We start from the raw sequence: 27637 nt of genomic DNA, 5'->3' as shown, positions 1-27637 counted from the left end.
TTTATTCTTCATTTTTTTATTAATTTGGGGATATTGTACCAACCTCGTATCCTTAGAATAAATCCCACTTGATCATAATCATGGTGTATGATCTTTTTAATATATTGCTGGATTGGGTTTGCTAATATTTTGTTGAGGATTTTAGCATTCTGTTCATCGGGGATGTTGACCTATAATTTTCTTTCTTTGTAATATCTTTATCTGGTTTTGGAATTAGGATAGTGCTTGCCTCATAAAATGAGATTGGGAGTCTTCCCTCCTCTTGGATTTCTGAAACAGTATTCATTATACCATTATCATGCAGTGGGAAGAAAATAATCCAACTCTTTATATATTTTTCTTTGCAAATTGAAGATAAAAATGGAATTCATGTGACACAAAACCTTGTCATACATCATGCTATACTGAATTGCTATAATATCCTGTGTTTGAAAAACAAAATTCTTTTAAAAAAAACATAAGGTGTAAAGTCCATGATTTTCACACATTTTAAAGCAATAAATATTAAATTTATTTCCTTTTATATCTAATTTAAGTAGTAATACATGTAATTCCCCACTTCATTCATACCGTAAGAATCTGTGAACATTTTTTGCAAGACATAATATATCTCAACCTTGTGCATGTTTACATTTATTTCAGATTTCAAAGGATAAATTTCATGGATAATGTCATGATTCTTAATTACATGTTTCCTATGTATGTTTTATTTCTAATATGTTGAGGTAATTTTTGAATTATTTCCTCAGCTTTTAGTCAGTGATATTCAGACAATTCAGCCCAGTCTAACCAGTGTCAATGAAGGTGGACAGAAAATAAAGAATGAAGCAGAGCCACAATTTGCTTCCAGACTTGAAACAGAACTCAGAGATCTTAATGCTCAGTGGGATCACATTTGCCAACAGGTATGTAAAGTCTCTTTCACTGTGGATTGCCCTTATTTAATTGAGATTTCTTAATGTCTCCCATTATTGCTGCCCTTTGTAAAAGTGTAGTCTCTATGTTAATGCTTTAAAGTATGGTTAATTCAAACTAGTCTTTGTCTAGCATATATAGTATTTTCATATTAGATATTTTAAATACTTAGTATTAACCTTAATGATGAATGACCTTCTTAAATATAACTGTCACATTAGGTATTATTTTGATTGAATGTTTTCTCCAGTATATGACTTTATAATAGTAATTGGGTTAAAAATAAGACACTTTACACTTGTATGCTGGGTCCAAAAATAAAATGAGTAATAATTGTTACTTGTGATTGTTAAGATGGACAAGTTTGACTTCTTTTATTTCAATAAATTACCTAAGATTGGGAAATAGTTTGGAAAAGCTCAGTGGAAAAAATACAAAATAACTCTGCACTCACTTCTAAGTTCCTCATATTTATACAGCAGAGTGTTTAATAGATATTTTAAATTAAATTATAGAAAAGTAAATATATACACAAGTCACATATATCCAATAATTCCTGTTCATAAGATAACATTTTGCCTAAGGCAGTGATTACTTTTCAACACCCAACCTTTTTTTGAAATTAATCAGAGGTTTTATTTTATGTGTTTTAGAGTCAGTTAGTAATTCATTATTCTTAAGTAACTTTTCAGAGTTGAAAAGAAATCATGCCAAAAGGCAGAAACTAAATTTGAAAAAGAAGAGAATTTAGAAAAGTAAAAGTCAAGGCAAGTCACCCAGCTAATACCATCACTGACAAATGCTCAACAGTTCTATTAACTCAGAGATGAGATAGCCCTGGGTCAGTGAGCTTGCAATCTTTTCCTGGAGTAAGACAGTTTGAGAAGGGATGTTGAGAAAAAATATTACTTTGATAATAGATGATGTCATTAGTGTTTTCCTGGAAGGTCAGTATGAAAGGTATTTGTTTGTTTAATGTTTTAATGGATTAATACCAAGAACAAACCAATTTATTTAGATAAAGGGAGTAAACAAGAGCAAAAATGTATGAAGTCAAATGTTAGAGTACTGTACTTTTTTAAAACATTTCAATATTATTAAAGTGTTCTTTATTAAGACCTCATGTCTATAATACATTTTATATGTACCAAGAATATGTTGTTCAAGACAAGTATTGTAAACATATCAGCCTGTTGCATAAAAACTCCATAGATCCAAGCCATGCTCTCCTAGAATAAAGGCATGGGCAAAAGTAGGTTTATAGATGTGAGTATGTGAAACAGAGTTAATAAAGCTATTATAATAATCATAACCTGCATGTCTTTTTCCATATAAACAACTGTAAACCTACTTTTGCCCACCATGTATTTTATGTCTATTCTCCCTGTACTATACTACCCATGCTCTAACTTTATCGCCAAGTGACCTACATGTTGAAAGGAAGGATCCATGCAGTTCAGAAGAGAAGGAAGACAATGCTGTAAAAGGAGGAAAGCCAAGCCTGGGTGTTGGGAACTATTTAGCGGCCCAGAAAGGGGAATGGAAACAAAATGTAAATGTATAGTATATAGAAATGGCTAAACACAACATGAGGGTATGGTGTTCTTTCATGGGTTAGTGGTAACTCATTTGTTTTTAGATGCCAGAGTCTGAAAAAAACACAAATAATTAGGGACACAATTGTCCAAATGCGTGACATCCTTAAACACACTTTGAGATTCCATGATCTGATTTTGCAGGTATAAAATAGTTGAGATTATTTTAAATTCAAAAAGATATATATATATATAACTATATATATATATATATATATATATATATATAGTTATATATATATAGTTATATATATATAGTTATATAGTTATATATACATACACATATGTACATATATTAATATTCTAGCTACTTTTAGATTAAAGATAATCATTATTAAAATAACCTACAAATTAATGAACCAGACTCAAAAGAAAGAAGGGGGGGAAGGAATTTTATGCATACCTTTATATAATTACATTATGTATTTATTAAAGACATCATATACATGTAAATATATTATTTAGGGAAACATTTTTACTTTTTCTTTATTACTTATTAGAATATTTATTTATTGAAACATATAATTAAACATTTTTTATCAGCTATAAGTAGGGAATAAAAGAAACAGTATCTTTATGGAGGGTATAGTTTAGTAGAGAAGATGGAAAGTAAATGAATCAGCACAATATCACATAATTTTATTGTTGAGCAATGCTCTGATGTAAGCAATCAGAATGCTATGAATGAGATTAATAGAAGCAGGGAACCTACCTTTTATTGGGTAGCCAGTAAAGTTCCTGAAAGGATGGAATTAAAGCTGATGCCTAGTTAGTGAGAACAGCCTGATACTTTGATGCGTGGACTAGGGAAATTCTGGATGGAGAATGAATGAAAGGGATCAAACTCCTGAGACAGAAGAGGGCTGAGCAGATTTGGGAAGCTCAAGGACAACTACTGTAAGAGGAGTAGTGTGAGCCAAGAGAAAATAGGTGGGAAATAAGAATCATGAATTATCTTATAAGGGACAATGAGGATTCAGTATGTTTGTTAGGTACATTGGGAAACGATTATATTTTAGTCATAGATGTGGTACCGTCTCAAGCGATTGTTTAAAAATTTGCTGTTACATGAAGAATAGACTGAAAGGGGCAGAAGTGGAAGAATGTAGGAATTCTTCCTAGACAATTGCAATTGTCTAGGTAGGAAATAACACTGGCAAAGACTAGGAGCATTACACCAAACTCTTTTATAGCCCCCTACATTCTACCTCAGCAATATAATTCTTCCTTCTACTGGACCATTTCCATGACAAGAAACATATGCTGTAATATCTCCCATCATTAAAAATGATCCTCCCTTTGCATCATGTTTCCTGCATACACCTCTCTCCATTTCTTTCTCTTTACAGAACCATTTTCTCTCCATTCCACACCTCCCATTCTCTCTTGAATGTTCCATAATGAAGCTTTTATCCTTGCAACTCCGCTGAAACAATTTTTGTCAGGGTCACCAATGAATTTACATCACTAAATCCAGTGTTTAGTCTTTATTCAATTGGCTTTCATATCATCACTCACTCTTAGTCTGCCTTCAATTTATGTGACCCCTCTCAATAGCTTTAGGTGGTTCCTCTGCCTTGACCTCTAAACTTTGAAGCATTCCAGGGTTCAGTCTTTGGCCTTCTTTTCTTCCTTGTCATCACTCCTTCCCTAGATAAACTGATCAGCCTCAAGGCTTGAAATGTTATCTGAAAGTTGTTCTTTCCACAGTTTTTGTTATAATCTGGCAATTTCCCTAAATTCCAGATCTGAATAACCATCTGCCAACTTAACACCTCCACATGGATGAAAAATAGACATATGAAATCTAACACCCACCCCCTAATTTCTGACACATTGCCCAACCTGCTGTCCTAATAATCTCTCTAGTACAAGAAATAACAACTATATCCTTCCATTTATCCAAGTCAAAACCCTTGAGATCTCCCTGTCTCCTTTTACGTTTGTGGGAGCTGTGGAATACAGCTCCATATGCCAAGGGAATTTGGAGGAGTCTCACTCACCTATGAATCAAGTAATAGGCATATAGACTTCAGTGCCAGGTATATATCCTACAGTGGCCTGTGAACCAACTTCACACTCAAACATGCTTCAAGAACTCCTGGAGAACACTGTCTTAGACAATCACCCATGGATGAGAGAGGCTTTGTGGAAGTCCAGAAGTCTAATAGAGAAGCTCCACTATATTGTTAGAACAACAAAAATCAAGACTGGATGTATTGGAGAGGGTAAGAGGAATGGGAGCTGTCACTACCTGGCCTGGTGCTTTGCAGGATTAAGAGAAGACATACAAGTTTAAGAATTTGACCACAAGAGGGATAAGAAATGTGGAACAGTCATATCTATAGTAGGTCTTGGAAAGCTTCAGAAACCCTTGCAGAGCTGAAAGTATTTCTCTCCTAAAGGCACTTATTAAAGACTGGAAGAAGTGACTGCTATTTCAAATGGGATGACAATTCAAGACTTCGAGAAATGGTAAATCAAGGAATCATGACTACATGAAAGAATCATAATTTTCCAGTGCCTCACCTCAAAGACATGGAGACCTGTGATTTACCTGACAAAGATTTCAACATTGTTGTTTTAAGGAAGCTCATTGAGCTACAAGAAAACAAAGACTATTCAATGAAATTAGGAAAAGAATATATGAACAAAATGAGAAGTATAACAAAGTAATAGACTTATGTAAACAAAAAAATAGATCTGAAGAATACAACAAATGAAAAACATAATAAAAAGCAAAAATATGTTTGCAGCTGATATGACATTATATATAGAAAATCCTAGAGTGCCAAACAACTGTTAAAATACACAAATTCAGCAAAGTTTCAGGATAAAAAAAATCTATGTACAGACCTTACAGAAATAAGTTGTGATTTTATATGCTAACAACAAAATATCTGAAAAAGAAATAAAGAAAATGATCCTATTTATAAGAGTATAAAAACAATGAAGGAGTAATAAGTTTAACCAAGAAAGTGAAAGATGTGTTCCCTAAAAACTAGAAGACTGATGAAAGGAATTGAAGAGACACGTAAATGGAAAATATCCTGTGCTCATGGATCAGAAAATTTTGATATTGTTAAAATGTTCATATATCCAAAGTCATCTTTAGATTCAATGCAATCCTTATCAATATTCCAATTAAATGTTTCATAGAAATAGGAAAAAAAATCCTAAAGTTTTCATGCATGACCAAAAGACCCCAAAAACCTGAGAAAGAAGAACAAAGTGAGAGGTATTATATTTCTGATTTCAACCTATATTATAAAACTACTAGAGGCCTGGTGCATAAAATTTGTGCGGGAGCGGAGGGTGGTGGTCCCTCAGCCCGACCTGCACTGTCTCCAATCCGGGAGTCCAGAAGTTGTGTCCTCATTTTTGGCATCTCTGGTAGGTAGGGCAAGGCTGGCATCTTCACAGATCCTAAAGCAGTTAAGGGGTGGGGGGGGGGGAGAGAATGGGTGAAGAGAGAGAGAGAGAGAGAGAGAGAGAGAGAGAGAGAGAGAGAGAGAGAGAATCTGAAAGATAGGGTTCTTGGTTTGTTTCTGTGTAAGAAATGGGGAAAAAAGATTGAAAAGAAGGGAGAAAAGGGGAGAGAGATGGCACATTCCTCTTAGGGGACCCCCTTCTCCTTGCCATGTAGTCAGCAACCCCATCACTGAGTCAGCTAGGGTAGGGCAACCCCATTTGCCTTCTCCATCTTGTGCTTCTCCTGTGTCTGGGGCTTGTTCTCTGGATGCCTTTGTCCTCTCATCAAGAGTCACCTCATGAGCCCCCACCCCGTGGCCCTGAGGGGTGAGATCATTTGGAAGTGTCAGAATGAATGCTCCCTGGTCCTTCTGTTGGGGACATCACTGAGGATGGGGTCACAGCCTCCTGCCAGCCGCAGTTTGCCCTCATTTCCCGAGGGCTGTCCATCTTAAACATAAGACCAGAAACCATAAAACTCTTAGAATAAAAGTTAGAAAAAAAGTCTTTGACATTGGTCTTGGGAACGGTTTTTTGGATATGACACCAAAACACAAGCAAAAAAAGGAAAATAGATAAATAATAAAACTACATCCAATTAAAAAGCTTCTGCACATCAAAAGATAGCAATTGACAAAGTTGAAAGTCATCATACACAATGGAAGAAATTCTTTGCAAACCATATTCATTGCATCGTAATTCTCAATAGCCAATGTATGTAAACAACCTAAGTGTGCAGTAGATAAATGGATAAAGATGAGGACACACACACACACACACACACACATGCACACACATGGAGTATTATTCAGCCATGAGAAAGAAGGAGATCCTACATTTTGCAACAACCTGGATGGGCTTTGAGGGTGTTATGCTAAGTTAAATAAGTCAGACAGATAAAAAAAACTCATACCGTATAATCTCACTTATAAGTGGAATTTGAAAAAGCCAAACTCAGAAAGACAACAGAGTTTGTTGGGGCTTGAGAGGTAGGAGAAATGGAGAGATGTTAGTCAAATGGTACAAACTTTCAGTTATACAATGAATAAATTCTCAATATCTAATTTTCAGCTTGACTGTAGTTGACAATATTATTTACAGGGTGGGACAAATGTAGGCTTATAGTTGTATGTGAAACACAGAGCTTATTCTTGTATTTATTAATTATTGTAAATAATTGTAAAATTATATTTGCCCTAGCCTGTAATTGACAATTGCTAAGAAAATAGATCTTAAATATTTGACCACAAAAAAAGGAAAATGGGCCCTAACCGGTTTGGCTCAGTGGATAGAGCGTCAGCCTGAGGACTGAAGGGTCCCAGGTTTGATTCTGGTCAAGGGCATGTACCTTGGTTGCCGGCACATCCCCAATAGGGTGCGTGTAGGAGGTAGCTGATCAATGTTTCTCTCTCATTGATGTTTCTAACTCTCTATCCCTCTCCCTTCCTCTGTAAAAAAATCAATAAAATATATTTTAGAAAAGGAAAATGGTAATTATTTGAGGATGATAGAGGGATTAACTAATCCTATTGTGGTAATCATTTCACAATGTATATGTGTGTATTAAATTATCACGTCCACTTTAAACTTGCACAAAGTTATGTCAATTATGTCTCAATAAAGCTGTGGTTGAGTGAGGGGAGTGCAGAAGAGGCTGTGCAGAATGTTAGATTTACAAATTCTAGAACAGGAAACATGAAGAACTTTCTATTATTTTCTCCACAAGATTGAGGCAATGTAATCTGCTGAAACTGGGGTAAATTGGGAAATTTAAGGCTAGAATGTTGGCATCACATATTAAAAAGCTGAGCTGTCATTTTAACTCAAAATTTTTCACAGCAGTCCTCAAATACGAAACCACAAAAAAGACATCATCCTCTCTGATCAGTTGTAGTGTTGTGGAATGTTAAATTTTGAAAAAAAAAAATACAAAAAAACAACAACCTGAAAATCATCTGGTCCAACTGTTAGGTTAGTTACAAAGCTAAAATAAAGAGAAATGAATTAATATGTCCAGATTCACTTAGTTTGCTAATTATTGAATCCAGGTATCCTGATTCCAAAGCTGATGTTCTTTCCAATACACTTGTGCTGTCACTCAGCATAATTTCCTACCTTTCTTTCCTTAAAAAAATCATTCCTGAACTTTTCTTCTGGTTTAGTTTCATAGCATGCAATACTTATTTTTACCAGAAGTCCTTGGCAAAGTTCCATTAGTCAGTCACTCTGGTATTATTGTTGCTTTGCCAACTACCTCAAAAGATTATAGCAGAGCATCTAAGTATAAATTTAACAGCATGTTTACTTAGGCTTATTATAAGGTTATTGACTATGCAAAATAATTTTATACTTTAATTAGTATAATTTTAGACATAATGTTTTAGCTGTGTCAAAGTGAAACAGATTTATATTTCAATAGATAAGGTACTAACTACATTTACCTAGGAGAGTAAATTAAAATAGTTATGATTTACCTAATGTAGGCTTAAGATGATTGTAAAGTATAGGGAAATGAATATGATGACGGTTTTGCACATATTTAGTATATGATAAAATACCATTATACTATACTAAAACTACAAGTTACATGTTAAGACTTTACAATTCTGTTACTTAGAACTCTAATACCAGAGAGAAGAATAACATCATTTGATGAGAATTACTTTTTTAAGGTGAAAGAGAAGCACTGTCTATAACCATTCTAATACTAAATCGAGGTTTTCACTTGTTAAGGATATGTTGTAACACACCATTAGCAGGCATGATTTTACTTTAGATGTTTTAAGTTTTGCAGGTTAATAAGTAATAAATTACATTGTAAAATGTTAGTATTTCAGAAACATATAAAGCTTTACAAAGTATAAGTCTATTACCACAATACTGTTTTGCAACCTGTTTTTTAAACTTAAAATTACATACTGAACAACTATCACTTCAGTATAGATATATTGGTGTTACATGGTATTCCATTGTGTGTGTGTGTGTGTGTGTGTGTGTGTGTGTGTGTCTCATACTGTATTGAACTAATCCTCCTTGAAAGCACATTTAGGTTTCTTTTCAATATGGTGCTGTTGTCAAAACTGATTTTAAGCCCTAACCAGTTTGGCTCAGTGGATAGAGTGTCGGTCTGTGGACTGAAGGGTCCCAGGTTCGATTCTGGTCAAGGGCATGTACCTTGGTTGTGGGCACATACCCAGTAGGGGGTATGAAGGAGGCAGCTGATCAATGTTTCTCTCTCATCGATGTTTCTAACTCTCTATCCCTCTCCCTTCCTCTCTGTAAAAAATTAATAAAATATATTTTAAAAAAAACTGACTTTAACAGTGCATTTGCAACTTTGTACACTTTGTTTTATATAAGTAACTAGTGGCCCGGTGCACGAAATTCATGCACATTAAAAGAGAATTAATGAGAAGAAATATTTCAATATTGCTATTTGCCCTTTCTCTATAATAGAAGTGTCAGAGATGAAAGAAAATTAGCAAAATGTATATAAAATTTCCCTCCTATCAGAGTCTGGGGTGCACTGTGGGACCTAGAGTCAAGTCCCCACCCACCACCCTCATGCGCTTCAAAAATGCAGGAGACCCAGACCCAGCAGGCTCCACCCCTATTGGGTGAGACCTAGACCCAGGTGGCCCCACCCCTGTCAAGCCCCTCATGGCGGGGGTGCACAGCCTCAGGTCCCCCAGCCTGGCACCAGGTAGGGGTGAAGCCTCAGGTCCCCCGGCCAGGTGCTGGGGCAGGGGTGTGGCCTGAGGTCCCCTGTCAAGCCTCACCAGGCAAGGGGTATGGCCTGAGGTCCCCTGTCAAGCCCTGCTGGGTGGGGGGTGCAGTCTGAGGTCCCCGTCAAACCCCACTGGGCAAAGGGCACAGCCTGAGGTCCCCCTTCAAGACCCGCTGGGCAGGGGGCATGGCCTGAGGTCTCCTGGCCCAGTGCTGGGGTGGATGGTCACAGCCTGAGGTCTCCTGGCCAGGAGCCTGGGTAGAGGGCGTGGCCTTAGGTCCCCTGTCAAGCCCCGCCAGGCGAGGGGCATGGCCTGAGGTCCCCCGTCAAGGCCCCCCGTCCCCGCAGCTTCATACCAGTGCTGAGCAGGGACTCAAGCAGGCAGCGTGACCTTAGCACTGGGAGCAGAAGTTCCCGCCCCTGGCCTTGCCCACAGACTGGTCGTGACTGGGACACCATAATGGACAAATTAGCATATCCCCTCTTTATTATATAGATTCTTTAAAGTGGAAGAGTAGACTCAGATATACGAAACTTAACAATTTTAATATATTTGCCAATTTACTGTCTAAAAGGTTGTATTGTGTTGGATATTTCCCTCAACAGGTATGAAAACCTTTGCTTCCCCATACCCTTGGACAAACTGGACATTTTTGTTATTATTTTTATGCCACTCTAAATGTGAAAATACATTAATTCTTTTTCATTTGCAATCATTTAACTATAAATATTACTGAGCATCCTTTCACATATATGGCCACATTTTACTTTTATTTCATTAAATCACATGTCTATGTACTACCAATTTTCTGGTTTTTTCTTTCTGATTTGTGAGAGGTATAGGGATGTTAAGTTCCTATGATATTTGAAATTGTAAATCAGTATCAGAGAAAGCAAAGAATTATTACTTTTATGTATGCCAGTAAATTTGCGTTTCCAATGGAAACATTATGAAAAAATATGTTTTTCTGTAATCTCTGTTTGTAGAGAAGCATTGCCTCACACAACAGCTAAATTATAGTCTTAGGGGAATCTGTTTATTTTATTAAGTATGCCAAGTAAATAGCTGTTTCTTATTTTTAAGATTTATGTGAAATTAAGTGTATCCAATTACCATGATTTATTTTCCTCATTCATGTAAGCTTCTTACTTTTTCATCTTTTCTATCTAAACATTTTATTATTTACAGACTGCTCAATAATAGTATCATGCTAATGTTTTATGACTTTTAATATTCATGCGTTATTTGTTGATTTGTTTTCTGGAAGGTCTATGCCAGAAAGGAAGCCTTAAAGGAAGGCTTGGATAAAACTGTAAGCCTTCAGAAAGATCTGTCAGAAATGCATGAATGGATGACGCAAGCTGAAGAAGAATACCTAGAGAGAGATTTTGAATATAAAACCCCCGATGAATTACAGAAAGCAGTTGAGGAGATGAAGGTAAAATAAACCAAATAAAACAGAGCAAAAAAAGAGAGAAAGATACAACATTGCTTGAAATTGTGATTTTTTTACAATGTGCTCTTTTCATTGTTTGATAGTAGAGGTTGATTTTTAATGAATTTTGCTTTAAGGGTGATCTAGAGTATGTAGAATTTTAAAACTTTATTAATTTTAATAAATTGTGATAAAAATATAAATATTGACTATCACAATTTAGAACATTTCCCCTTGAAATTATATAGTATTTAGAGCTGGAATAAGCTAATCACACTAGCTGTTTCTAGTTGATGCAAATTCAAATTGAGAATATATTGAAGTTGAAGTATCATAGAATGACAGTTGAAAATGTAGTCAGTAGGCTGTGTTAATTTGGTGGTTTAAAGGGCTTTCTTAGAACTTGAATGTACTAAATATTTTAATTGATGACCTTTAATATGGATAAAAAGGACTGAGCTTACATGTACTTCTCTTGAAACAGTATGATAACAAAATCATAACATTGATTTAGGACCAAGGAAACTGATATGTAGCACATCATTGAATCTACACAATGGCATTTCAGTATGGCCTTGGGCAACACAATAGTCAGTGTAATCCTCTAGTTTATCATGTCTAAATCATCTTATTTCCTAACTTGAAAGTATGAACTGAGTATTGAAACTTACATGTAAGTAAATTGCCTAGCTCAGAGTGGGCACTCAATGATTTGTCACTATAATGAAAGTTATCTTTATGTACTAGCAGTAACATACAATCTAACCACCTTAGCCTATATGAAATATTGATAGATATGTGTGTGCCTTGAGGCCTCATGACAGAGCTAAATTCTTTTGGAATCAGATTCTTGGGTTTAAATGTGTTTTGGCTCTTTGTCAACTGTGTAACTGTGGGTGAGTTACATAAATCCAGTTTGTGAACTGGGTGTCAAAATAAGTGGGGTTTTTTTTGTTTGTTTTTTTCAGAATTATTAGAAGGGTGAAACATGAAAGTCCTAATTCAGTGTCTGGCACAAAATAAATGGCAGAACTAGATAATTATTAGTATTACCATTATTAATATCATTAATGCTGCATAGTAAGAAATTAATTACATGTACTTGATTATATAATTTATATGATGACCCAGTGCATACTTTTTGTAATTAATAGCAGAAAGCACTCATGTGAAATCTCAGATACATAAATATAAAATGTATCGTGGCTTTAGTCACATGTAGAAAGTAAAATTAAGACATAAGTAAAACTATATTTGGATAAGCAGTGATAGTTTCTAGAGTATTAAAAATTGTAAAATCATTCTAACTGAATAAAACCATGTGTTACTCATTTATTCACCAACAAATATTTATTGTATATGGTGGGAACCATGCCAGAGACCCCAGATAGTTAAGGCCTTGTTGTTAGTATTCTGGAATGGCCAAGGCCACTCTGAACATGGGAATCTTAATCAGAATGTTCAAGGCTAAGATGCCATACACAGTTGCAAGGCCACAGCGATCTCACAGTACACTGTACCCTTCTCTAGCCAAAATGATTGATGTCACTGTTGGCAATTGGCCTTCTTTGTCTAAGTGGTATAATACATGTTATTGACCAGATAGTGTGCTGGGAAGAAGAGAGACTATATGAGGCTACAAACAGCTCACAAGAGAGGAGAGAGGGGAGAGGCCAGAGAAGCCGGAGAAGCTGCTAAGGCAGAGAGCTCAGATATCACGCTACAATGTGAGGTGGTAGGTAGAGGCAGCGTGTGGCTGCTCAGGTAATAGTGGTAGGCGCAGAAGCTAATGCTGCTGCTTTGTGGGAAAGATGTATCTATTCATCAGCTGGTATGTGGCTACCTGTATAGGACTGTTGTGAAGAACTGTTTTGTCTAATGACTTACAGCCACTGGCTCCTGCAATAAAGACTCATTCTTATACACCCACAACTTCTTATGGCTTCTCTAAGCCCCGGCATCCAAGAAGATACAGCCCCTGGCAGAGGGGCTCTACCATAACAGTTAGTGCAGAAGTAGGTAGGGTTTGAGAAGGAACTTGCCCTGTGCTTAGTGTAGTCATTAGCGAAATTCAGAAGAGTGTATGGAGTCAGAGCAACTCAGAGCAGCAGTGCTCTAACCGTTTCTGATACATACTTACTATATGCCAAACACCCTTCTAGATATTGAATATAGTGGTGAGCAAGATATATGAGCTACCTAGAAAATTGGAATTAACATTCCGGGGTGGGAGGCAGGCAATGAATGGAGAAATAACAAACCTAGTTGAGATCATGATATTTTTGCCTCCAAAATGAATAAGAATTGTGAAATAAAGAATAGTTAGACTTTAGGTGGGACTTGGGGGTAGTGGAATGCTATTTTAGAGTGTTGACTTGTAGGGCATTTCTGAGGAAGTATATTTAATCTGAGATATGAATCATAAGAAAAAGCCAACTTTAAAATAATCTTATGGAAGGACATTCCCATAAGAGAGAAGAGCTCCTGTAAAGACCCTGAGGCTAAATGGGAAGAGAAAGAGGCCTACCTCCCTGAATAGAGTAAACTCTGATAATTGACCAGGAATGTTTTTGAGGGGATAGGCAGATATTTGTTAACATAGGAGTTTTGTAGGATATTGATTAGTTTTCGTTCTAAGTGAAATGGGAAAGCATAGGAAGATTTCAGCCAAGAAAATTCTACTTATTTTATTTATTTATTTAAAATTTTATTATTTTTTAGAAACAGGGAGGGAGGAAAAGAGATAAAAACATCAATTTTTGTTGTCCCACTTATTTATGTATTCATTAATTGATTCTTATGTGTTGTGCCCCGACTGGGAATTGAACCCACAGGCTTGGTGTATGGGGACAGTGCTCTAAACAACAGAACTATGCAGCCAGGGGTAATTACTTTAAAATGTACTGTGGGGAAGGTCACGATCTGAAAAATTATAGTTTCATAGGATATGAGAGCTAGAAGATACATTGGAACCAAAATAGTTTGCACTTCTCTCCACTGATCAGAAAATTAAAATCCCCAGATCGGCTGAATAATTTAGTCATAGTCACAGGTTTTATCTATGGTAGAACCAAAAGGATTTAATGCCAGTGGTCTTGATCCAGCATCTAGAAGGGTTCAGGAATCTGGAGAAGGCACTGTACGTAAATTAAGTAGAGTCCAGAGATGAAACATAATTTTGAAAGGCATCTGGGGAGTCACAGAAGACTTAGCTAAAGGAACTAAGTTATCCTTGTCTCAGGACCCCTTGCTATTTATTAACACAATTTGTCCTAAGGCAAGGTAGATATACACACCAAAGGGTAGGGTTAAGTATACAGAATACATTGTCAGATTGGGGAAAAACTGCCTACAGCTGTTCAGGTGTTTGGCCAGTAGGAGGCAATAACATGTAGATTGAAATGCCCTTAGCTGCCTGGCAGCAAGCAATCATTTTATGCATCCTTTTCAGGTTTGAGGAAACGCCCTCAGCCATTTCCAGATGATTCAGCCCTGCTGACATGCTGGAACTGGCTTCCAGCAATTTAATATATTCTGTCTCAACACAGTCAGCCCATTCAGCCCAGCCCAGCCCAGCCCAGCCCACCCCAGCCCAAGCTGAGCTGTGCTGTGCTGTGCTGTGCTACGCTACGCTGTGCTGTTCTATTCTATGCTATGCTATGCTATGCTATGCTATGCTATGCTATGCTATGCTATGCCATGCCATGCCATGCCATGCCATGCCATGCCATCCCATCCCATCCATCCCATTCTTTTTTACCCTCCCTTCTCCTGTCCTCCCTCACCTCTTTCAACCCTACCCTACCCTCTCTTCTCCTCTCCTCCCTTCTTCTTTCCTCCCCTCGCCTAGCCTAGCCTAGTCAATGAATCATGTACCACCCCTGTTGCCTTTCCCCTCACATCTCAATACCCGCCTGGCTATTCTCACCATCTCTTCCAATACTGTATAGCCATTCCCTCAGATTCCTAAGTAGATAATCAACAGTTAGCTTGTACTCAGCTGCTCTATTTCTCCTGCTTCCTTCCTTTGGCTCTGGCCCTCTTCTGGCTCTTTTCCCTCTCTCCTTGCACAGTTGGCCTATCTGGCTAATAACCCAGTCAGATGATTTTTTTCTTTTCCAGTGATGGAGAGCAGACTGTCTCAAATTTTTAATTTTTGTAAACAGTCTTAGAAACGAGTGGCCCAACCAATTAGTCTACATAGGTTGTCATGCTTAAGTAACTGCTCCAGCTACAAAATGGGTACATTGGGGGGAATATTGAAAAGCAGAAAATCTCAGCCAGCCTCTGGCAATATGAGCAAAGTCAATTGGCAAGAAGATCCTATTTCTTGTGTTTTGTGCCTGCCAATCAAGGTAACCTCTTTTAGGTCTGTTTCGCTATCTAGAGCGTATTGATAGCACCTTGTCCAGACTACCACCTGTGCTCGCTCATATTAAGAGCAAAATTAACTTTATTGTCATAAGAGACTGACCTACTTTAATATCTCTCCCTGATTTAATCAGAGAAAAAGTAGACACTCCCTTCTGTTTCTTTACTTTGCTCTCCTGTGTTTTACTTGAAAAAGATAATGCTGTTTCCATCATTTCTTTCTTTCCCTGTAAACAGAACTGTTCAATTAAATATAAAAGAGCCTACAGGAATGTTTCAGATGAAACATCTCACTTCAAAATTATTTTGGAAGTCTATAATGACTAGATACTGAAACTATACTGAACCCTTAAAATAAAACTCTGGAATTTCAGTTTTAACTGTTTTCTTCTTTAAAAACAACACAGTATGGTAACTGTAGTCTCAGTGCTTATCATCACTTACATAAGTGCATTTGCTGTTCTCATTTATGGGTGACAAGCAAGAGTACTGATTCTCACAAGTGAGTGAGCATCAGAATCAACTGGAGGACTTGTTAAAACACAGACCTCTGGGTCCTACCCCAGGATATCTGATTCAGTGAGTTTGGGGTAGGGCCTGAGATTTTTAATTTATGTTATGCCCAGATTTCAAGATCCTCCAAAGATCCACCAGTGAGCGCCGAGGCTGATGCAAAAGCATAGAGTTTTATTCAAGCTGAGCTTGGTCCCTCTGCCTCCACCGGCGCAATGGTAGGATGCGAGAGGGCCTGGAGTCCCAAGAGAACAAAGAATTTATAGGGCTTGGGGTCAGAGGGGTGGGGGCACACTCGGACCACTGTTTTGGCTGATTCCGGTTGGTTGAGTGAGGGTCGGGGGCTAGTGACACAAGGGCTGGGTGCAGCTAGGTTCTGGTTACACAAAGACAGGGTGGGTGGCTAGCATACTTTTGGCCTTGGGCTAGTTTCCCCCCGCTTTCCCATTGGCCGAGATAAGGGCAGGCTGAGTAACTGATACATTCTGCGGCTTTTTCTTGGAAGAGGGGTTAGGGACACAGCTATCAGTCCTGTTCTGTCCTTTCAATTTCCAAAAACTTTCCAAGTAATGCTAAGGAGTGCGTTCCAAAGAGGTTCCAAAGACCCATACTTTGAGAACCACTGATTTGACATACCAGCAATGAAAGTTATCTGAGCATATGATGGTTAGATTCATGTACATAAAGTGAGTAAAAGCCACATTTCTGATGAGGATTATGTCTAAGCTATACAGTCATTTGTTGTCTACCTTTCCTTATAGTGGAGAAATTCCTCATGATCTCCTTTCCTTTTGTATTATAATTTTTTAAAAATATAGTTTACAGTAAATGTTATTTTATTAATTTCAGGATCTACCTTTGTTTTATCATCTCTGAACTTTTCCCAACTTCTAAGCCTATTTTTTAAAGTATTTTTTAAAAATATATTTTATTGATTTTTTTACAGAGAGAAAGGGAGAGGGGCAGAGAGTCAGAAACATCGATGAGAGAGAAACACCGATTAGCTGCCTCCTGCACACCCCCTACTGGGAATGTGCCCGCAACCAAGGTCCATGCCCTTGACCAGAATCGAACCTGGGACCCTTCAGTCCCCAGGCCGAGGCTCTATCCACTGAGCCAAACCGATCAGGGCATTCTAAGCCTATTTTTTAAACAATTTATGAAAACCTAAAAAACAAGGAAAGAATTGTCATTCTGTATTTTTGGCAGTTGTGTAGGCTGTTTGTAACTTGTATAAAATGTAATTTTATTTATTGGATCTACTGAAACATGCTTCTTCTTTATTGCATGGAGTATTTAAGATGGGATTATGCTGGGGTTCATGTCCCAGCATCAAGAAGGGTTCAGGAATCTGGAAAAGGGGCTGTGCGCTGATGACATAGAAATCTAGAGACTAGTAAAGAGTCTGGAGATGAGATATAATTTTGAAAGGCATTGGGGGTCATAGGACCTTCAGCTAAAGGAACTGAAGACTCCCTCCTTGTCTAAGACCCTTGCTTTTATTCACACAATGTGTCCTAAGGCAAAGTGGAGATAATACACTTCAAAGGGTAAGGTTTCAAAGGGTACAGAAGCATTGTCAGTTTGGGGAATAGCCTATGGCTGTTCAGGTGTTTGGCCAGTAGGAGGCAATAACATGTAGATTAAGATGCCCTTTAACTGTCTGGCAGCCACTATCAGTTTCCTATTCAGTTTTGGGGAAATGCCTTTAGCCATTTCCAACAGGTGACTGACTACATGTGTGACTCAACCCTGTTGAGTCCCCAAGTCTCATCAACCTTTTGATGAAACTCTTAAAATTATGACATGCTGGAATTGGTATATGGCAGGCTTAACAGAAATTATGATGAAGAAAAGAAAAACTCCCAGAATGATTAACTTAAACTCTCTGAATCTTTGTTTTCTGTTGTGTAATGTGTAAATAAGTAAACACATCTTGCAAGCTTTTGTTAAAGATCCAATAAGATAGCACATACAGCAGAACATACTAAATGATTAATGGTTGTGAAAGTTATTTGTAATGCTCAAATTACTAAAGCCAAATATGGTTTGTGTAGAAACAAATCCTAAGCTCAATGATGGCAAAACAAAAAACAACCCACACAGATTTAGTCAGAATTTTTAATTAAAATTTTAAATCAATTAAATTAAAATTGACTATGAGGGCTCATAGTCAAAACAACTTTCATTTGTCATTATTTTATTCTTTTGTGGTATTATGGGATGAAATTCAAAGTCATACACTAATTGTGTTAAAATATATAGAGGCATTTTATAGCTGACCTTGTCCAGACCTTGTCCAATTCCTGCCCACATCACCTTACTCTTAATACTGCACTGCGTGTAGGTCCAGCTTCCACCTGCCAGAACCTGCATTTCTTTACCTGAGGGCTTCCTGTGGCCACTGATTCCTACTTTTCCCACCTGTGTGCCTAGCTTCATGTTAACATTCCCCCAGCAGCCTTCAGCCAATGATGGTATATAAATACCCCAGTGTCCTCACCACTGAGTGGGATAACCCTGAGGCATGCATTTCCCAGAGCTTCCCACCAGGATTAAACTCTAGTCACCAATAGTAATTGCTGGTTTTAGTAAGTATACCCTGTAATTTCCATTCACTTTCCTGCCTCCATTCCCCATTCCTCTACCCATATTTCCTTCACATCACACATAAACTACTTATGCTCATCTCAAGGTTGGCCTTCTGAGTAACCCAAATGAAAGATCAATTGTGTGTGTGTGTGCATGTGTGTTTGTATTTGTATTTCTTTTTTTTAAATATATTTTATTGATTTTTTACAGAGGGGAAGGGAGAGGGATAGAGACTTAGAAACATTGATGAGAGAGAAACATCGATCAGCTGCCTCCTGCACACTCCCCACTGGGGATGTGCCCTCAACTAAGGTACATGCCCTTGATCGGAATCGAACCTGGGACCCCTCAGTCCACAGGCCGACACTCTATCCACTGAGCCAAACCGGTTAGGGCTGTATTTGTATTTCTAACATGTACACATTGGAAATGGAGTGTAAATACCCTCCCTTCAGCCAAAGACCAACAGTGATACCTCTGTAGTTGAACAAGTTGGGTTTATTACTTTTGGTAATGAGGGAGAATTCATGCCACTGGGAATCTGTGTACACAACATGGCGTTGTGTGAGTAAGAGAATATCAGAAAGAACCTATTGTAGGATTTGAGTTTGCATTAAATGATTTGAGGGAGGGTTAAAAGGCTTTCGTTTGGATTGCATGTTGTCAGTGAGTGGGAATACCTAACTCTATCATTAGGTATTTTTGTAATTTTTTCCTAGAAGGTGGGAAGACTACATTGAGGTGAAAAGTATAATTGATAAAGATGCAGAGGTAACTTATACTAGGCAGGATAGGTATGTGTTTGGTATTTTGTTGTTTGGACAATTTTTATCTTCTTGTCTATATTCAAATGTGATTATGGAGTGGTGTTGTCATGATGTGTGATGCTAACAAAGTAGCCTTGTCTGATGCTGATATTCTGTGAAATAGTATCTTCAACAGGAGATGAACAAGGCATAGTTGTGAGTTGTAGGCCAGCCCTCTCATGTCAGTGGCTGCTATTTTCCTTCTCTTTCTCTTTTGTGTTTTCAGTTACTGAACAGAACTTTCTGTTATCAATATGTGGTCCTATATATAGAATTAAGAGTTTTCTATATTAATTACATTTTTATTTAAATAATATACTGATTTCAGTATTATTCATCCATCTGAATAACTTATAAGTGATTTCAATTCTAGACCATGAGATATTTTTGAAATTGGTATTAAAATATTTGTTTCATGTGGATAAAGATAGAGAAATACAGATATCTACAAATATATACCCATGTGCAAATTACTTTTCAAAGTATTCTGATGAAAGATCTATTATATTCTGATTATGATTATTTTCTTTCAAGTTCCCAGTTTTAACTAAACCTAAATGTATAGAAATGATTGGAATCAGTATTAGGGTTTTTTTTGTTTATCTCACTCTAGTAGAGGTGTTGTGAGGAAGGATAGATAGGAATGCATTTTGGAAGTAAAGTCCCGTCTTGCTATTAATAGAGCATTCTTTATTTTTATTCTTTTCAGAGAGCTAAAGAAGAGGCCCAGCAAAAAGAAGCCAAAGTGAAACTCCTTACAGAGTCCGTGAATAGTGTCATAGCTCAAGCTCCTCCTGTAGCACAAGAGGCCTTAAAAAAGGAACTTGACACTCTCACCACCAACTACCAGTGGCTCTGCACCAGGCTGAACGGGAAGTGCAAGACTTTGGAAGTCAGTTTCTTTTCCTGATTTTCTTGATTTATGTGTCAATTTATGGTCATACGTGAAGCATAGTGATTAAGCACATGGACTCTGGTATAAAAATACTTAGGCTTGAATTCTTCACTTAGGCACTTATAATTTGGGACTTTGGCCAGTTGTTTAACTTATATGTAAAATGAACATAAAAATAGTATCTATTTCATAGGGTGTTGAACAAATTAAATGAGATATTCTGTTTAAAGAACTTAGCCTAGTGCTCAGTAAATCTGAGTAGCTATCATCCTAAGTGTTCTTATTAGTACCATTATTATCATTGTTGTTATTATTATCTTTTTCAACCTCTCTGTGCACTTAACTTCTCTCTTTGTTTCTGCCACCTGAGAATTTTTCATTTTCGTTTCATAGATGAGCTATGCAATTAAAATGTTTTCCTTTATATTTCATTCAGCATATCCAAAGGCATACACTGATTGCATGGAGTATTTGAGATGGGCTTAACAGAAACTATGGGGCAGGGCATTCCCACATCAGCGTCAGTTACCATTTGGAATGAAAGTTTCCTTTTTTTTGTTTGTACTCTCTTCAAAGTCAATTTCATTTCTGTGATTTCAAAGTAATTTTAAGTTCCAAACTGTTAAGCTTAACTGTTATTCTAAGTGGCTTTTAGCTCCAATTCTGGCTTCAGGAGTGTATTTTATTTTGCCAAGGTGACCTGTAAAGCTGGTTCATTCAGCTTCTCCAGCTGTGTCCTTCAAAGGCATTGAGGACACAAGAGGCCATCTTTCCTGATGGTTAAATCAGCAAGGTAGTCCATTAGCTCAATCTGCACCAAAGTTAAAAAGACACATTACCAATTGCATCTTCAAAACTCTAACGTACCCTCGGGTATTTAAAGAGATATTTATATTTTCCTGTTGAGATTGTTGCCCAGAAGGAAGGCAGCCTGTAGTACAGCAGGAGCTGGAAATGACCCAGATTTAAGATTTCTATCATCTTTTAAAGCAAAATACTTAATTTCATTTTATGTGATAAACTATATGTAAAATACCAATTATGTATTGGTAGGTTAGACTAATACTTTTTATCACTTAGAGAGGGACTGTCTTCTATCACTTGCAAGGGCTAGGAGTAAAGGTGAAAATATGGGGAAACTGATAGAATTTAATTTCTCCTTAAATAAATTTTTTTTCCTAGCCATTTTTGATAGAAGTTGGCGGGAGGTGTTGTAGCAGGTGGTGGGAATTGTGCTATTGTATTTTATAGGTTTTCTCAATATTTGTAATCTCAAAGCTAATGGAAAAATGACTATTTTAATATTCTTATCCTCCAGTACATCTTCCTGCTTTTATCGCTACGGACATAACCATAATCCAGAAATTGGCCTTTATTATTTCTTTGCATAAAATGCACATATAAATCTAATATAATGTTGATGAGTTATTTCTTTATTTAAAAAAAGTAAATCACTAAATCTTGAATTTATTCATGGAATAAAATATTTCCTTAATGATTTGTTATTATTGGATGTATTAAGTGACCAAAATGACTAGTTGCATTTTCAGTTATCTACAACAATGCTATATTTTTAGAAGTTTTTTAAAAAATGGAAGTGCTGGAGTCTCATAAGTATTTTTTTATTAAAATAGTTCATCTGGGATATTTTTTTTTTAGGAGGTTTGGGCATGTTGGCATGAGTTACTGTCCTACTTGGAGAAGGCAAACAAGTGGCTGAATGAAGTAGAATTGAAACTTAAAACCACTGAAAATATTCCTGGTGGAAGTGAGGAAATCTCCAAGGTGCTAGATGTAAGTTGGGAATTAATCTAAATGATGACACTTTGCATGCAGTATTGAAAGATATCAAATACCGAATAAAAAATAAATTCAAACAAAACAGCACAGAGAGTCTAGTTGCCATCCCTCCTCCCGCACTGGGGTTTGGAAAAAGCCTTTGTTTTCTCTAAGAACCTTCCAATCTCAAGGTTTTAAGAAGAATTTAAATAACCTCTTACAGAGGGCATTAGCCTTTTGCCATATCACTAAGTTATATGTTGACACTTTTCCTGCTTAAATCTGCTACAGACTTGCAAAGACAGTTTGAATGCACACTTTTGCTCCTTTGGAGTAGGGCTAAAGAGGATAATAATGCAAAATATTATTTTCCAGTTTAAAGGCTACATTTACTGAATTGGGAAGTTTTAAAAAATATTGAAAATCATAGATTCATACCATATGGAATGTTTTGAGGTACCAAGTGGGCATGTTTTGATATTAGAAATATGTCTTTAGCATGTTCATATGTTTTAGTACATTCCACATTTTAGTATATTTTTAAGTTTTATTTTGAAGACCTTTAAAAATAAAATGAAGGAGTTTACATGTGTCAATTTTGATTTATGTGAACTTATGATATTTAATCACTTATGTTGTATGCATTTTATTGTACTTTTGTTTATTCCTTTATATAAAATGAATATATACGTTAGTATATGTATTGCATTTAGTGCCATCCTCTATATGAATATGCTAAAATAAGGTGCATAAATTAATCAAGATGTGAAGCACATGCAAAATGTTTCTTTAGACAGAACAGAATTGGAATCTTAGAATGTCCCAGCAGAAACCAAGACATCTTTGTATCCAACTTCCTTATTTTCAAAAGAGAATTGTAAAACCTGAAGAGGTATCAAAAACAGTGGGAGAGATCTCACGTGGACTATAATTTTGGTCCTGTCCCACTTAGAGATGTTCATTGAACAAACATTCCTTTGAATCAGCAATGTAGTACATCTTCCAAAGACGATGAAGCAAACATTCATTGCATCAGTAAAAGGATGGTGGCCAGAACAAAGAATGCTAAATGAAGTTAGTTATCCTATTGAATGATCAGATTGAAGGGACTCATTCTCAATTTTATTGCCTCCCAGTCCAAAGATGGCTGTTTTACCTCTAAGTCAGGGGTGGGCAAACTTTTTGACTCGAGGGCCACAATGGGTTCTTAAACTGGACCAGAGGGCCGGAACAAAAGCATGGATGGAGTGTTTGTGTGAACTAATATAAATTCAAAGTAAACATCATTACATAAAAGGGTATGGTCTTTTTTTTTTTATTTTGGTTTTATTCATTTCAAACGGGCCGGATCCAGCCCACGGGCCGTAGTTTGCCCACGGCTGCTCTAAGTCCTAGAAGTATAAAATTGTGTAAAGGGCAGAAGGATTTCTTCTAAAGAGATTGCGCCATTTTTTATTTTTTATTTATTTTTTTAAATATATTTTATTGATTTTTTACAGAGAGGAAGGGAGAGAGATAGAGAGCTAGAAACATCGATGAGAGAGAAACATCGATCAGCCGCCTCCTGCACATCTCCTACTGGGGATGTGCCCGCAACCCAGGTACATGCCCTTGACCGGAATCGAACCCGGGACCCTTCAGTCCGCAGGCCGACGCTCTATCCACTGAGCCAAACCGGCTTCGGCAGATTGTGCCATTTTTTAATTTGGGGAAGAGAACCTCTTAAAGTTCTCTCTACATATAATATCAGAATCATGTCACCTGGCCATCAGCTACAAGAGAAATTGAGTATTTTACCTTTCCAGGTTTTAGAGTAGAGGCCATCAAATAAGAAGGTGGCTGTGAATCATTTTTAGGTATCTCATTCCACAATCTTGCCATAAGCCCATGAAGATTTACATACAGCAACATCATACAGGTTGCAGCAAAAGTAGATTTACCGTTCTGTGTACATTAAACAATACTTTATTCTTGTTTGTAAATTATTGTATTATTTTTATATGAACATCTGTAAACCTATTTTGCCCCACCCTGTACTTTTTTTGCAATAATAACAATCTTTCATGTTTTATGATCCCCATTTAATATTGGTTTAAATTGCTTGTAACTTAAGTACATCAGAAGACATGAAGCATTTGTATTACTTCAACGTATTTAGAAAATGAAGAAAAATAATTTTTGCAAATGTGTTTCAGTCACTTGAAAATCTGATGCAACATTCAGAGGATAACCCAAATCAGATTCGCATATTGGCACAGACCCTGACAGATGGTGGAGTCATGGATGAACTGATCAATGAGGAGCTTGAGACATTTAATTCTCGTTGGAGAGAATTACATGAAGAGGTATGATGATAAAAGTGAAAAATCTCTTTAAACTAATTTTCATAAACATCTAGCAAATACATTTAGGGTTCTCAGATAAAATGAGGAATATTTATTTTTTAAAATATTTTTATTGACTTCAGAGAGGAAGGGAGAGGGGGAGAAAGATAGAAACATCAATAATGAGAGAGAATTATTGATCGGCTGCCTCCTGCAGGCCCCATGCTGGGAATGGAGCCTACAACCTAGGCATGTACTCTGACCAGAATGGAACCTGGGACCCTTCAGTCTGCAGGCCAAAGCTCTATGCACTGAGCCAAACCGGCTAGGGCAAAATGAGGAATATTTAAATATTAGCTCAGCTTCCATGTTTTAGAAACTGTCACTTGTTAGACATGGCTGAAATATTTATGTGTGTATTATATCATTTTATCTAAAAATGTTTTAGAGTATGGGTTTGTACAGGAAGCCAAATATAGTGTATTTTCAAAAAATGATATAATACACATATGGGTGCTTAAGGTGGGAATTTATCAGTATGTGCAACAGCTGGCCACCAGAGCTTAGACAAACTCAGAGGTTCTGAGGTTATGGGGCTGTGTGGCAGGGCACCCACTGGGTCTGCTGTAGTACTTATGGAGCATCCAGGTGGGACTATTTCATAATCCAGTAAGAGAGAGATCTCCATCCCTGAAGTTAAAGAGAATGATTAAGACTAGTTATACACATAGTGGATTTATCAGGTTACATGCTAGTCATGACTGTAGAGTTCATGAGATCACTCCAGGTAACCAAAAAGAAAAAAGAATCATGGACAGAATTTAGGAGTTATACCCCAAATCAAGTTTTAGGCAGAGTATACAGTGTCTACAAAGGAGATTAGAAGACATGCTCAAAAAGTTAGAGCCGACTCCAGTTAAAACCAGGGTGCTTAGGAGGTAGGAGTCATGAAAAAAATGTCAACTACAATAGTAAGGCCAAGTAAGATGAGGGAATTAGGCATCAATCAGAGGGGAGTTGGGAGTCTGGGTGAAAAAAGTGAAGGGATTAAGTACAAATTGGTAGTCACAGAGATGTAAATTATAGCATATGTAATAGCCTATATAATAAAAGGTTAATATGCAAATCGACCAAACCTGAAATGACCGATCACTATGCCATGCACTGACCACCAGGGGCAGACGCTCAATGCAGGAGCTACCCCCCTGGTGGTCAGTGTGCTCCCACAGGAGGAGTGCTGCTTAGTTAGAAACTGGGCTCACAGCTGGCAAGCACAGTGGTGGTGGCTGGAGCCTCTCCTGCCTCCGTGGCAGCGCTAAGGATGTCCAACTGAGGACTCCCAGACTGCAAGAGGGTGCAGGCCAGGCTGAGTGACCTAACCCCTCCCCGCCCCCCCCCCGAGTGCATGCATTTCGTGCACCAGGCCTCTAGTAGTCAATCGTATCCTAATAACTATGTATGGTGTCAGGTGGGTTCTTGAAACATGGGGAACCACTCTGTAAAGTACATGATTGTCTAACCACTATTCTGTATATCTGATTGAATGTGAACTGTAATTTAAAAATGAAAAAAAAGCAAAAAAGAAAATGATGGAATTATGCAAAAAAATACATCACTTATAACCTTGACTTAGAGCAGTTTAGTTAGATTTTCCTAGGGCATAGAGAGACTCTGGTGACAGTGTTATAGAAGACATTAGAGAGGAAAAGGGAAAAAGCAAATATGTACTATCCTTGTGAGGAGTTAGCTATGAAGGGAAAGAAAGGTTCTAAGGGGACATGGTAGCCCGGGAGGTCTGCAGGAAACCTTTTGCTAATTAAGTGGGGGAGAGGTTTGATCATGTTCTACATTGGAAATAAAGAAGTCCTCAGTAGGACTTTGTCCAGTTCTGAAAAGAAGTAGGTGATGTTGGGGCACATCAATGTTTTGATATGGTATCAGTATGTGCTTTTTTACTTTATTGGAATGTTAGTGGCACAAAAAAACAATTGTAGTTCAAGCAAAAAATCAGGACACATTATAAAACTGACCTTGGCAAAGCTATGAAAAGACCTCAATTTTAATCTGTAGCTGTGTTCAGAATTTCTCTATTATGTGCTTAGGAATATACTACTTTCTAACCTGATCTTGGCATCAACCTCATTTATGTATTACTCTTGCAAACCTTTAGAAACATAAACACTGCTTATGTGTTTATATTTTAAATGTCTTTGGTTTGCAATCTGGCATTTTCCCCAAATAAATAATAATTCTACTCAACAACAAACCTTGATTGCACACCTACTCGGTTATATCCAAAGTGAGTTGTTAAAACATTAGATAACCAATCAGAAAAACTTGGGTTGGAACAGCCGCTTGTATTAGACAGGGTCAGATGGGTCACAGGAACTACGCAGTAAGTTGCACAGGGAAGGTTTAATGCCAATAACTATTAACTGTTTACTGGGAATTAATTTTTAAGAGAGAATAGATCAGAACTCAAAAGAATATCCAAGGCCTAAAGGATAATACCCAAGGAAAGAACTAATTTGGAAATCAGGGAGATCTACCCAAAGCTGGTATTCAAACCTGTTTGGAAAGTGTCTCCAGCCCACAAGATGGCAAAAACATTCATCAGGTTAACCCAACCCAGAACTATTATATAGTCATGGGTGGATCCAGAGCCACAGGCCAAACCAGAGCCACAGGAGCAAGTAGTAAAAACACACTGGAACAGAGAAACCTTTACTTCCCCAGTGTCACTCCAGTGCCCTCTATAGACAAAGAGAGATTCCAGTATCATCAAGAGATCAGTGTTGAAAGACAATGAATTGATGACTGGCAATCCCCCTATACCTCCTTGGCTTTGTGACCCTGAGCAATATTTTCAAGATCCCATTTCTTTATCTGTGATAACAGATCCTGTTTCATAGGGTTCTCCTGAGCAAAATAGAAAATACTGCATAGAAAGTGCTTACTACAATGCTAAGAACACCATACATATTAAAAAAATGATTATCATTTTTATTTTTGCCAGGCTCTATGCTATAGCACCTACCTTCAAAGCACACCCTCACCAAGAGCATGGGTAGACAAACACATATATTCTAATATTAAAAATGATGAAATGTACCCACTTTCATTATTTAAATAAAATGCAGAAAACTGACAAAAGTACTTCTTTCATCATTCTCTTAGTCTTAAAATTGAAAGGAGTTTTCCATTTCTACTTCA

The 27637-nt window shown here is 37.1% G+C and overlaps 1 protein-coding gene across 2 annotated transcripts in view; it reads left to right on the top strand.

The window, feature by feature from the left end:
* Positions 1-27637, top strand: part of DMD (dystrophin) — a 2781977-nt gene that overhangs the window by 1271207 nt on the left and 1483133 nt on the right. For both annotated transcript variants that reach the window (XM_081115404.1, XM_081115406.1), the window contains 5 exons: positions 750-905; positions 10977-11147; positions 20136-20318; positions 21981-22115; positions 24296-24445. In XM_081115404.1, coding sequence (XP_080971530.1) covers positions 750-905; positions 10977-11147; positions 20136-20318; positions 21981-22115; positions 24296-24445 — 795 coding nt within the window. The remainder of the gene's footprint in view (positions 1-749; positions 906-10976; positions 11148-20135; positions 20319-21980; positions 22116-24295; positions 24446-27637) is intronic.

Source organism: Myotis nattereri (assembly GCF_964212035.1).
Source record: "Myotis nattereri genome assembly, chromosome: X".
In the NCBI taxonomy this organism is placed as follows: Eukaryota; Metazoa; Chordata; class Mammalia; order Chiroptera; family Vespertilionidae; genus Myotis; species Myotis nattereri.
Note: the sequence above shows the minus strand (reverse complement) of the source record. Positions and strands in the feature narration are given on the sequence as shown.